The 12,441-nt window shown below is 46.1% G+C and overlaps 1 protein-coding gene across 1 annotated transcript; it reads left to right on the top strand.

Moving 5' to 3' along the window:
* The first annotated feature begins 305 nt into the window (after window positions 1-305).
* Window positions 306-7,569, top strand: RFC2 (replication factor C subunit 2). Its single transcript, XM_086475276.1, has 11 exons — window positions 306-427; window positions 1,203-1,272; window positions 1,943-1,984; window positions 2,394-2,500; window positions 3,642-3,743; window positions 4,355-4,455; window positions 5,155-5,312; window positions 5,677-5,742; window positions 6,201-6,281; window positions 6,628-6,741; window positions 7,437-7,569. Exons 1-11 carry the CDS (start codon window positions 306-308, stop codon window positions 7,545-7,547), a joined length of 1,074 nt encoding a protein of 357 aa, XP_086331402.1. The 3' UTR covers window positions 7,548-7,569.
* Window positions 7,570-12,441: the final 4,872 nt, after the last annotated feature.

Here is a 12,441-nt window from a genome sequence, read left to right as displayed (position 1 = left end):
CCCACGCCCAACCTCCATCCCGCCCTCAGCAAAGCCCAGCCCTGCCGCCCCCAGGGCCCGGCCTGCCGCCTCCCCACCTCCCCTCAGCGGCCTCCCAGAGCTGCCGACGGCGCCACGGCCGGCTGAAGAGCGCCTCCGCCGCCCTCCCCTGGGGAGAGGCCGCCCCGGGCGGGCCGGGAGCGCGGCGGAGGACCCACCCCGCCGGCCTTCGCCGTCCCGCCCCACGAGGCGGGCCCGGGAGCGCGGCCCTCCCCTCACGAAGGCTGCGGGGAGACAGGACCTGGGCAGGGCCAGCCGCCGCCGGGATGGAGATGGAGGTGGAGGCCGCGGGGGACGAGAAGGCTGGGCCCGCGGCAGGCGAGAAGCGGGGCTCCGCCGACCCCGCGGGGGCCGCTCCGGCCAGCAGCGGCCATTACGAGCTGCCCTGGTGAGCGACAGAGGCGGCCCGGCCTGCGCGGGGGGGACGGCTGCGGGCCAGGCAGCCCGCGCCGCCATTGAGCGCCTGCGCGAAGGAGCCGGGGCGGGAGGAAGGGCAGGGCGCCATTGGTGCAGAGCGCGGCGGGGGGCGGGGCTTGCCGTGGCATAGCCTATGGAGCGAGGGGAGGGCGGGGCGCGTCCTTGGCGGGCAGGCGGGGACTCGCGGGCTTGTGTTTGCACGGCGCTGTCGCGGAGGGGGCCGCGTAGGGCGGCCTCGGCCCGGCTTGGGGCCTCCCCCAGTGCCCGCCAGGCTGCAGGAGCTGGGTCTGACTGGGAAGTGGGGGTCCTGGCAGCGGTGAGGGCCCTGCCTGCACCCAGTAACCTGCCCAGGCAGAGCTGGGGCCTGGGCAGCGCCGGGCGGAAGGCAGGAGGTCTGTGCGGAGGGCAGCCAGCCCTGCCGTGTGTTACCGCGGGAGAGCGCACAGGGCGGCTTCTCCTCTTAGCCCTGTCACATCAGCCCGAGGGGTCAAGCTCGTGTCCGAGTTGAGCATTTTTTTCCTTCCTTTTCCTTTTTTATACTAGTGGAAATAAAAGAGCTTTTCAGGAATTAGTGTTGTGGGATGCTGTGCTTAGCAGTGAGGGGGACCCTGCGGCGTTGGCACTAAAGACACATCAAGTCGTCTTTGTCCCGTGCTGTCTTAACGTAATCCTCCTTTTCTGTCGGTGTAAAGCACTATTAAAGTTTTATTAGGTGTGCTGAAGTGTGTGGGGTTTTACTTTTACAGGGTGGAAAAATACAGACCCATGAAACTATGCGAAATAGTTGGAAATGAAGATACAGTGAGTAGGCTGGAGGTGTGTAACTGTCCCTTCGTCTTTTAGGGGTTAGCTCAAAAGCCCGTTCTGCATAGATCTGGAGACCAGTAAAAGCACTTTTGTATTTCAACATCCATACTTGAGCATGGGGAAAAAAGCCTTCTGATACACTGAAGAAATTACTTATTTTAGGAATGTTTGAATGGTGTTTGAAGGAAATAATGCCTTCTTAAATTGGGATGTTGTTTAAATTGGCCCTGTTTTGATACCACTTAGAAAATTTCTGGCTGTTACAATAATGTTCTTTCAGTGAATAAATATAATTTATACAACAACAGAAAGAAGAAAATTTTTCTGGAAGAAAAGTGTTTTCCTTCACAAATTAGTTTGTGAACACAGTATTTGTTAACAGAAGGCTTATACTAGCAAACATATAAGAGATGTAAAGAGAAGGCAAGAGCACTAAAGACCTGTGGGATTAAGTGCTTTTAAGTTTTTCCATATTATTCTAGGGAGTGACTTCTAATGGTTCAATTAAAAAAAAAAAACAAAAAAAACCCCAACACATGAAAGCAGCAAGGTTCAAAACATTAAAGCAGGAGGGAAGAACAAAAATTGTAGGTCTGTTTCTCATTATTAGAATAGAATTGGAAACTATTTGTTCCTGCTATTTTGTTATATAATTTTTAAAATTTTTATTCTTTCTTAGGTCTTTGCAAAAGAAGGAAACGTACCAAATATTATAATTGCTGTAAGTATTGTTGTGTTGTACCGTATTTCACTGTGTTGGTCGTGGCTTCTGAAATCTAACCAAGGTAGCCTCCCAGTATAGATTTGCATTGTGCCTGAGTGTACTGGTGAGAGAGATGTTGATTGTTTGTTACAGAGCGGTGTTCCTGGCAGAATACACCAATAGTGAACAGCTTTCTGTTAAAAACTGACCTGGCCCTCAGGTTCCCATTGCAGCATGTCTTGTGCTTCTCCCTGCAGTGTTTCGCTCTGTTGGAGGCCGGATCCTGAACTCAGGCAACCTCTAGCCTGATGTTCTCTCTGCAGTTCCTCTGTTGCAGCTGTTTTTCTTGACTGGGGAGTGTTGTAGAGAGTACAGCTTAGAAAATGACATTAAACTCACCAGCAGTTGTTGCATTTTGCATTTTTAGGGTCCCCCAGGAACAGGTAAAACCACCAGTATCCTCTGCTTGGCTCGTGCTCTTCTTGGTCCTGCGTTGAAGGATGCTGTTTTGGAGCTGAATGCCTCAAATGACAGGTGAAAATGAATAAACGTTATGGAACTTTTAATGAAGCAGCAAGTATCCATTTTTATTTTTACTTCAACTCAGGCCAGCTTGCTAGGCTTAATACTATATAGTAAGGCCTCTAGTACTTATTTTAATGCAGTTTTTCCAACTGGGCAAATTTTGATGTCCACCTATCAACATGGATATTACTACTTGGTGTTTTATAAACTTGATTGAGACTTCCGTGTACAAAAATATAAACAGGTGGAGTGCAGAATGGTAACTGATTTCCTGAATTTACTTTAAAGAGTTAAACTTCCTGCATTCGTGAAGATCCTCCTAAGAATGAAAAGCAAACAAGTTGTTTATAATGGAACTCTTCAGTGCTTAAGAAAAAAAGTGAAGTGATTGAAATTAGTGCTGTAAGGGCAGTTGGGGGTTAAATGTAGGCTAAGGGTGTTAGGTATGTAGAGGACACTGACTCTACTCCAAGGATCAGGCACTAAGGGCTGATTGTATTTCCCAAGTTCTGTATCAGACCCATCCTGAAGTATTCTGAGGACATTTCCTAGAGGGTTGTTTATGCGTATGATACATTTTACCTGCCTTTGTTAATATCAGTTATAGAAGAGGTATAGAATCACAAAACAGAACAAAAAAGTAAAATCCTTTGTTTTTAAAAGTAAGTGTTTGTTGGGACTGTCTAGGAAAGCACCTGTATTGTGCTAAAATGATGCGGCCTGTCCAGCTGTTTTTCTTAAATTCTTCTGAGCTGTAGCTGGGTCTGTGGGTGTAGCTGTGTGAAGTGCTGGCGAAGCAGCAAGGCAGTACTAAACGCTTGTGCCCTTGTTCATTTATTACCCCTACCTTTTGCCAAACATAAGTAATCTGGGGCAGTACTGTCAGGTTACTGATAGATAGATAGATATATACTGATGCTGTTAAATTGTTTTTCAAAGCCTCCCCAAATTAGGAGTATTGTTGTTTAAATCTGAACGAGTTAGGCAGTCTGGCTTACAATGTGGTTTCACAACAGTCACACTGGCACAGCTGAAGGGGCAGGGACAAACAGCGGGAGAACAGGGAGCTCAGGAGCGCTGTGGCTGCTGAATAAATTCTGTTACGTAATTTCACCCAACTGATCACGAGTCACTTGAATTATTGTTCCAGAGGCATTGATGTTGTGAGAAACAAAATCAAAATGTTTGCCCAGCAAAAGGTCACGCTTCCAAAAGGTCGGCATAAAATAATCATCCTTGATGAAGCAGACAGGTACGTTGGTTCTTTTCATGACCTCAGCTATGTCAAATGTGTTGCATCTTTCCTGTCTGCGGAGCTGCTGTCTTGGATGGTCTTAGATGTTTCTATCAGGCTATCAAAACTAATTTGTTAGGAAATAAATATGCATTAAACAGTGTTCTTATGAGATTACTCATATCAAGCAGGTCCCATTGCTTCAAAGGAGGTATTGAATATCGGGGTGAAACACTTTGTGATTTCACTGGATATGAAATAGCATCTTCCAGTTTACTGGGTCTTTCCCCTGGAAAAGAATCTGGCTTACGTAGACAGCCTGTCTGGATGAAAATGGGACATTCTCCTCCATTTGCATATAAGCAGTAGTATTCTTAGCAGTATTCCTCGGAGTATTAATGAGTTGGTTTTGTGTGTTAGTTTTATGGAGGTCTCAGTACTATCTGCATTGTGGGGCGATTTGTTCACGTGACTAGAAAAAGCTGCTTAGTTTATCAAGCCCGAATATCAAGTAATTTACAAAGCACTGTTTAGTATCAGTAAATTCTGAAGCTTGTATAAAAATAGTTATTAGGCTGCACCTATAAGTCAGTGCAGGGCAAAATCTGTCCTAACTCTTTTCTCCCCAGCATGACAGATGGAGCACAGCAAGCATTGAGAAGAACAATGGAAATTTATTCCAAAACAACGCGCTTCGCACTTGCGTGCAATGCCTCAGACAAAATCATAGGTAAAGTGCGGCTGGTCCCTGGGAAGTTTTGTCCTGTATTCTCCATGCTGTTGGCTAACTTCTAAGGCAGTTTTCAGAAATACCTTGGACCCACTCAATACTAGAAACCATTGTACTTCTGAAAAATCAAACCACCTGTACGTCCAGCTAAGGAAAGAAGAGTATATTTGTGTAGCAGGTGAACCCTCTGTTTTTGATGGACAGTGCTACACATGACTGCGGGAGCAGAGTTCTCATACTTGGAGCTTAATCTCCATCCAACTCTGCTACAATTTAAAGTATTTGATGTGTTGTTACCTGGATGTTGAACCAGGTTTGGTGTCCTTTCTGAAACATAATCTTTAAGTTTGCCTGTAGGCTAACACATTGTAGACCTTTAGACTTTTCTTGTTTAGCCATTAAAATAGCATGATCAACATATACATTCAGAAAACCTGGAGAACAGAAGAGGCTGAGCTTCATGTATAGTTGCACATACCTGTGAAAACTCAATAGCACCACTGGGTGCAAGAGAGGGACTATAACAATTTTATATGCTTAAGGAGATGTTGGAGCTGACAAACAGAATATGGCATCTCCTTTTTCTTTAAAAGCAGGCCAATGAAGAGTTGGAAACTGAGGTAGCTTCTTCGAAGATGAAACAAATAGTATTTTTTTTGAGAAAAGAGGGAAATGCTAATTATGCATCTCTGTCCTCAGAACCTATTCAATCCCGGTGCGCAGTGCTGCGTTACACCAAGCTGACAGATTCACAGATCCTTGCAAGGCTACTGAAAATTGTTGAGAAAGAGGATGTACCGTATACCGATGATGGACTAGAAGCCATTATCTTCACAGCGCAAGGAGATATGAGACAGGTAAAAGGAGAAAGGCAATGAAACAAAGGCTTCTGTTTAAAGCAAAAAATCCTTTTAATTGTGGCTCTCAAGGATTTCTCTTTGGAGAGGTGAAGCAAAGGGAATGTGACCTGGGGCACCAGAGTAACTTAACTATTTGCTTTTGTGAGGTTTTAAGGTGGATCTGCTCCTTAAAAGTGAATTGGTGGGAACTGGATACCGGGTTTGTGGCAGGAAGTCTGCATCCATTTGCAGTTTACTCTGTTGCTTAATCGAAAACTGCTTATTTGGTATCATTTCCTGAAAAGCATATTTCATCCTGAGGAGGGGAGTGAGAAGTAGAGCATTCCAGAAAATAAATGAAGCCTTATTTTTTCTTTCACAGGCATTAAACAACTTACAGTCCACATATTCTGGATTTGGCTTTATAAACAGTGAAAATGTCTTTAAGGTTAGTAACAGCTAAACCAGTGACGCCCGAAGTTTAGCACTGCAGCTGGGCGAGCCCTTCGGTCGGACAGCGAAGCCTTTGAAGGTGCTTTGCCGGTTTGCAGACAGCACTACGCACCTGAGCAGTTACAGCAGGAGGCCGTGAAGAAGCGCGCGTGCCTTTTGAAAGGGCAAGGGCGAGCGCGCTGGCAGTCCCTCCTGGCGCTCTCAAAGCACACAAATCACGTAACTGCTGGGAAGTTTCACGGTGAAAACTTCTGATTCTATGACTTGGGTGTTCTCCTTTCATGCTATTGAATCGGCTGTGGCAGGACAGCTGAAAAGTCACATTACTTAGAATTAAATCTGTATTACAGAATGTGTCTGATTCAGTACTTCAGCTGTATAGAACCTTGGTGGAAATACCAGGGGTTTAATGCAGAGTCTTTTTCTGAAGTGAAATATTCCTCTTTGATACAGGTATGTGACGAGCCTCACCCTCTGCTTGTGAAAGAAATGATACAACACTGCGTAAATGCAAATATTGATGAAGCGTACAAGGTTGGTTTCCATGTGTGGTGCCTGTGTAGACAGACACTTTTTCTCTACAGAATTTTTGTTTGTTTTGAAGAATTCACAGTGTGTGTTGTTTTTTAAGATAAGGGTGATAATGTGCAGATGAGTTGATGAATTAAACCCTTTTTATGCAGGGGTCTGTTCAGATGAATAAACCAACAAGCAAAAAAGCAAGTTGTATTGAAATTACTTGCTAAACAATTGAGGTTTAATCATCTGATAAATAGTACGTGCAGTTCCAGTAGTTACATACAGCTGTTTCAAAAGTGAATATACTTGACTCACCTGGTAAGTTCTGCAGATAAATGAAGGATTGTTCTTGCCTGCCCAGATTCTTGCCCACCTGTGGCGACTTGGATACTCTCCAGAGGATGTGATTGGCAACATCTTCCGTGTGTGTAAAACCTTTCAGATGCCAGAATATCTGAAACTGGAATTTATCAAGGTTAGTTCTAACCTATAGCTCCTGGTGGGGTCTTCTGGGCCTTTTTAAGAAGAGGATGTGCTCCTTAATACAGGGGCAGCCTCAGGTTTTTCTGTTTGAGATTTGCTATATATTAGCACAAAAAGAGTATTTCTTAACTCATGACTGCTTGCTTTCCCACTCTGCATCATCAGTTTGTCAGTACGAATGGTCACTTCAGTTTAACATCTACTACCCACGGAAGTGCCAAAAGTCACTTGAGTGATCAGCTAGAGTTATTAACAGACTGAATGCTGCATGAAATTATTATTCACATCAAAGCCTCAAATAACTCCCTGAGAAAAGCACGTACTTGATTCTAGTCCGAGTGGTAGTAAAACATTAAATTATATTAACAGCCAGTTAATGGTTGTTACCATTATGTGACCATTACACAAACGGTAAACTGGTGTAATGGAATCACTCTTCAGATTTAAAACCTGTCCTAAAATATACACACCTTGCTCCTTACACAAAGGAAGTGGGGAAAGCCAGGCTTTGATTTAAAAAAATGAAGGAAAAAAGGCATCCTAGTTGGTCTACGTGAGAAAATACGCTTGCTTTCAGTTGGAGTGGCTGAAGTTGGTCTCTTAGCAGTAAGGGCTGTGTTCTGTTTAGTCACACTGTACATAGACTGAGGGAGAAAACAGAAGGTTTTACAATGTCTTTGTCACCAGGAAATCGGGTACACTCATATGAAGATAGCAGAAGGTGTGAACTCCCTTCTACAAATGGCTGGACTGCTGGCCAGGCTGTGTCATAAGACCGTGGTCCCTGCAGCAAGCTAGGTGCTTCGCTGCTCTGCAGCCTGCCTGGCTGCAAGGTCAGCAGCTCCGGGCGCGCCCTGGATGCTGCACGCAAAGAGCCTGTTCCCATGGTTTTGCTAAATCACAGGAAAATAACAAGGTTCTATTGTAAAAATGTTTTGTACTTTTTTATTTAGACCAATAAAGCTTTAAAATTTACTTTGACCCAAGAACTCTTACATGTGGGGGACTGTGACAGTCCAGAGCAACAGGGTCTGTCCAGTGCACTCACGAAACTGCATGTGGCAGTGGTACTGAGATCTAGTGGCAGGAGAAACAAAAACTCAATCCTGTTGGTAGTGGTTACACTTCAAGCCTGGCCCTGAGCGGTGGTCTTAAGACCACCAAGGAAGAACTTTTGCACAAAATAAGGCATTTAGTGAAGTTATAATTGAGGCGTGCTGAGCAGGTGCCACGCCTGGGTGCTGTTTATTTGCTGTGGGTAAGGAAGGTATTTTCACCAAACACATACAGGAGAAATATTATATATTTCTTAATGGTGCCAGCTATTTATTTTGGATGTTCCTTTTGTAATCTTTACAAAGTTTACCAAATTCTGCAATGCTCTGCATTTGAGTTTCCTCTTCTGTTCTTGCTTGTCCAGGTTAGGTAATGTCATTTTACTACATTTTCAGCGTAGCAAAAAGCTACAGCCTCATGCTTTCCTGTTCGTTCAGTTTTGGAAACCACCTTGCCAGTGTGGATGAGCGATAAAGTGTGAAATGCAGAGCGAAGGCAAATATAAATTGAATTTGACTACCTCCCTATCAGATGTGAGATACGTGCAGAGCTATTTTGCTATAATTAAGTATGTTCTGATTACAGCAGTCAAACAAAACATGGTAGAGGTGCAAGTTACTGCTGCCTGCACTGCACCCTGCCCAGTCTGTTGATGGTTTCCACCCCAAGTATTCAGCTGCCCACACCACAGCTGTCTCAGTGCCAAATTGAGCTTCGCAGGGTAAGTTGGCTTCAGTTACACCCTCCCTTTCTCTGACTCGGGCACGGCAGCAATGAGTTTCAGCGGCAAATGCTGGTAGCATCATAAATTGCCGTGTCGAGACTTTCTGCAGAGCCTGAAGACAACGCTTCTTAATTCAAAGGGCAGGAGAGCAAGTTAATTGACAGCTGAAGCACAGACACGTTTGAGCTTGCTCCCAAATGGAATAAAGCAAACAGCTCTTAGAATAGCGGATGGAATACTCAATTTATTGAACTTACCTTTTCATTTCTAGCCAGTGAATTCTCACTACTAGCACAAACACTGTTAAATATACGACTAATAATTTAGTATTAAGGGGCTTAAGCTGCTGCGTTCTGTACAGACACAGCATCACAGTTTTTGACCCCAAAAACTTAAATAAGGCACATTTAAAGAGCACACCACAGCCAGCCTGCTCTGTCTTTGCTTTCTAGTCAAATATGTTCGTTGTTGAATGGGGAAGGAAGAGGTGTAACTGCAGAAGTTTCATAAAACAGCAGACATTGTATTTGGAGGACTCATAAGCTGGTCCTTACCCCCCTGGATGCACCTACCTGCGTGTCGTTGGGTTTGCTGCATTGGTGCCAGCCGAAGGGTGAGAAACGCGGAGGGTTGTGGTTCCTGTTCCTACCTGGTTTAAGTGGTTTTCTGCTCAACTATGTGCAGTAGCTGCTTTTCCCAGCTCCAGTTTGGAGCTGGCTCTTCTGGGCTACTCCTTTACAGCGCTGGGGGGGGACATAATCGTACTCACTGTTCCTGAGAAGAGGAATAGCATCAGTCCAGAGGCCACCAACGCAGCCCGTTCTACCAAGGGTGGTTGCTCACCCTCCCTGAGGGCAGAGCCGACTGCTTTCCGTCAGCCCGCTAAGGCTCCCCGGCTCCGTTCGAGAGCCACACCAGCGGTGCCAAAACTGCTTTTCTAATGCATCTTAAATTGAAAACAGGAAGCGAATTGCTCACTTGGCTGCTACCTAATGTGAGAAGAGAGATGCACGGACCCAGGGGAGATGTCATTTCTCCTTGCGTTATGTTCAGTCAACACAGGATCTGGCAGCTTTGGTTGAGCACCAGCAATCCTTGCACACCTAAAAACAAGTCCTGAAAGGACAGTGCGTCAGTGAACACACTCACACATACGTACTCACCTACTGCAAAGAAAAACCGTGAGGTGTTTCAGAACAAGGCTGTAATAACATCGATGAAAGTTCCTGTAACAGTCCCTGGATATCCTCCAGCGTAATGAGATCACTGGCTGAAAAGTATTCCAAGAGCTTTACAAACCCAAGAACAGATTTACCCCTCGCTACAGCTGGCTGTTCTGGAGAGCTGCAAGGGGGGGGATTTGCTCAGACTCCCCGTAAGATGAGGGAAGATGCTCCGTATCCAGCTCCTGCCCTGCCTGCTTTGGCTCCGCAACTTTCAAACTCAGATTTTGGCAGCAGAGGAACCTTATACCAGGAAAGTGTAACTGGTCTAATCTGCCTCCCTACTTAGCAAGGAGAGCAGTAAATCTTGTATTTTAACGTTTTGGCCTGTAACAGATAGAACCTCCTGGGAGCTCTCTAGCTGGATCTGTTACTGTGTGCCAAGGATCCCTTACCGCTGCTAATCTTCTCCTAATCACTTAATGGCTCCCTCGGTTATGGGATGAATCACCAGTAGGTGCAGCATCACCGCACATCACTGAAAACAGAGTTCGCTCTTCCCTTCCAGCAAAAGATCCAGTCTGCAGTGCTTCACGGAAAGCGGGAGCTCTGCAGGCGCTGAGTGAGTCACTGAGGGTGACAGTGGCACGGCCCTGCAAGAGCCCGGCACCTCAGTAACGAAGCATCTCCTTGTTTCCTTGCCTGTCTGTCAGCCCGTGCAGAGCCAGCCCAGGCTGTGTCCGTCACCGTGTCTGCTCCAAGCCCACTGGGATGCTGGTGTCCCCCACCTGTGCAAACTTTTTGCAGAACATTTAATCATGAGGAACCCAGAGAGTCTGAGTAGAAACTGGGCTGGGAGCAGAAAGCAAGTGTAGCTCCCTGGATGTGCACATCCCTGAAGTGCACTAGATCTTCTTTGTTGTAAAAGCCCTGCGGAAGCAGGAACAAATGCATTTGTAGGAGCTACAAGTAAATCATCTCCTAAGCCAAACCCCAAACCACCCACTGTTTCAGCTCCATGAACAGTGGCCACCCATGGTCTCAGCGATTCTGCTAAAAATACAGCCAAGTCATTTGCAGCAGGAAGCACCTGACATCCCCTTCTCCCGCTCCAGGGCTCGCTCACCCTGAGCTCCACTTCTCTGCTCACTCTTACCCATCCCAGAGCTATGACTGTGATCTGCGTCCCTTCTTAAAGCACAGTTTTCTGAACCAAATTTGAGGAATTTAAGGAGCTCTATTTTCTCCCCAGCAGATCCCACACACCATTCTGTGTCACATCATGTGCTCCCATTGGAGTCTGCCTCGCCCAACCATTGTCTGCACCACAGCAAACCTTAATAAACCACCGCATTTTCTTTGGATGCTTTTCAATTTTAATAAATAAGTGGTACAACCGTGCCAAATCTGTGTATCGGGGCTCAAGAGACAGAGGTTACATTTCAGGGCTGAGGTTCCCTATGGCAATGCCGAAAGGCTGGTGCGGTTTCTGAGGCTGGCAGCTGTGGATCAGACCTTCTCAGTCGTTGCAGCGTGTTTGTATCGTTATAAAACGGATACCGAAACACGAGGAAAACTGCCACAGGCAGATACGGTGACTTACAAGCTGTGGATAAGGCCGGGATTTAATCCTCTTTAGTCTTTAGCTGTTGCGAACAGGTTGGTATCTCATTTCGTTCCAGAGAACTGCTGCTGTTGTAAAAGCAACCTCTGCCTTGCCAGTTCCTTTCTTGTAGGAAACCACTTCTGAGGGAGAGCAGAGGAACTAAATCAGAACGTAATTCCTGCGTCTTAATACCATCGTGCATGAGTCACCCTGGCAAATTAAGTAGCTGGCTGCATTAGGGCTCAGCCGTTTACAGGTTTGTTTCATGCTTGACAGAAGAAAACATTGCACAGACTGGCCGTCCTCCCTGGAGTAGACATGCAGGGAAATGAGTCGGGATAACGAGCTCTGGGCTTGCCCGTGGTCGCGGCCCGACAGAGCTTTCTCCAGCTGCAGGTCTGCAGGTGGATTTCCATGGGACTTCAAGCAGAGCATTTCTTCCTTTTGGCCACACCCTTTCTACGTGATCTTGGGCACAATTTGGAGAAGAGATTTCACTGAGGGATTGAAGTCTCCCCTCTCCCTGGGTGCACGCTTGCTGGGTGTGCTTTTACAGCTCAGCAAAGGACTTTTTCAGACTTTACACAGAATGCTGGAAAGAAGAGGAGAGAAAATAGTGAGTCCACTGACTTTTAATCCCTGCTTTCAACTTCTTAACTCTACTACCTGTTACACTACAAAATGTCCACGTCGGAGCAGAAGCCCCAGCTGTGCTCCCGGACAATGATCCCTGCACAGAGCAGAGGGCAGAGAGGTGCCAGGAGCCCATTTCTGAGTTCACCCTCCCTTGGTGGAGAACTTCTGCTGGCATTTGTCGGTCGGACATGGGGATTTTACAGCGTTACTCTGCTAGCAAAGGCTGTAACAAAGGCATCACTATAATGGCAAAAGGTGCATTGGCAATTTCAATTTACTTACAGACCTGCCAAAAGCTATTTACACATACAGCCACGACAGTGTTTTGCTAGGGCTTACAACTGGAGGTTTTCCCAGAAAATCTGTACCACCAGTGTTTCACAGGACAGCCATTCCTCCCTCTTCTACCTTCCCAGCATCATTTATCACTTTGGGAGGGACTTTATGGTAGCCCCTGTGCTGCTGATTGCTCTCCACCAAATCAGGTGCAGTCACTACAGCAGCTTT

The sequence above is a fragment of the Leptosomus discolor genome, chromosome 18 (genome assembly GCF_034619465.1).
Source record: "Leptosomus discolor isolate bLepDis1 chromosome 18, bLepDis1.hap2, whole genome shotgun sequence".
NCBI lineage: Eukaryota > Metazoa > Chordata > Aves > Leptosomiformes > Leptosomidae > Leptosomus > Leptosomus discolor.
The sequence above is the reverse complement of the archived record's forward strand: the minus strand, read 5'-3'. Positions and strand labels throughout refer to the sequence as shown.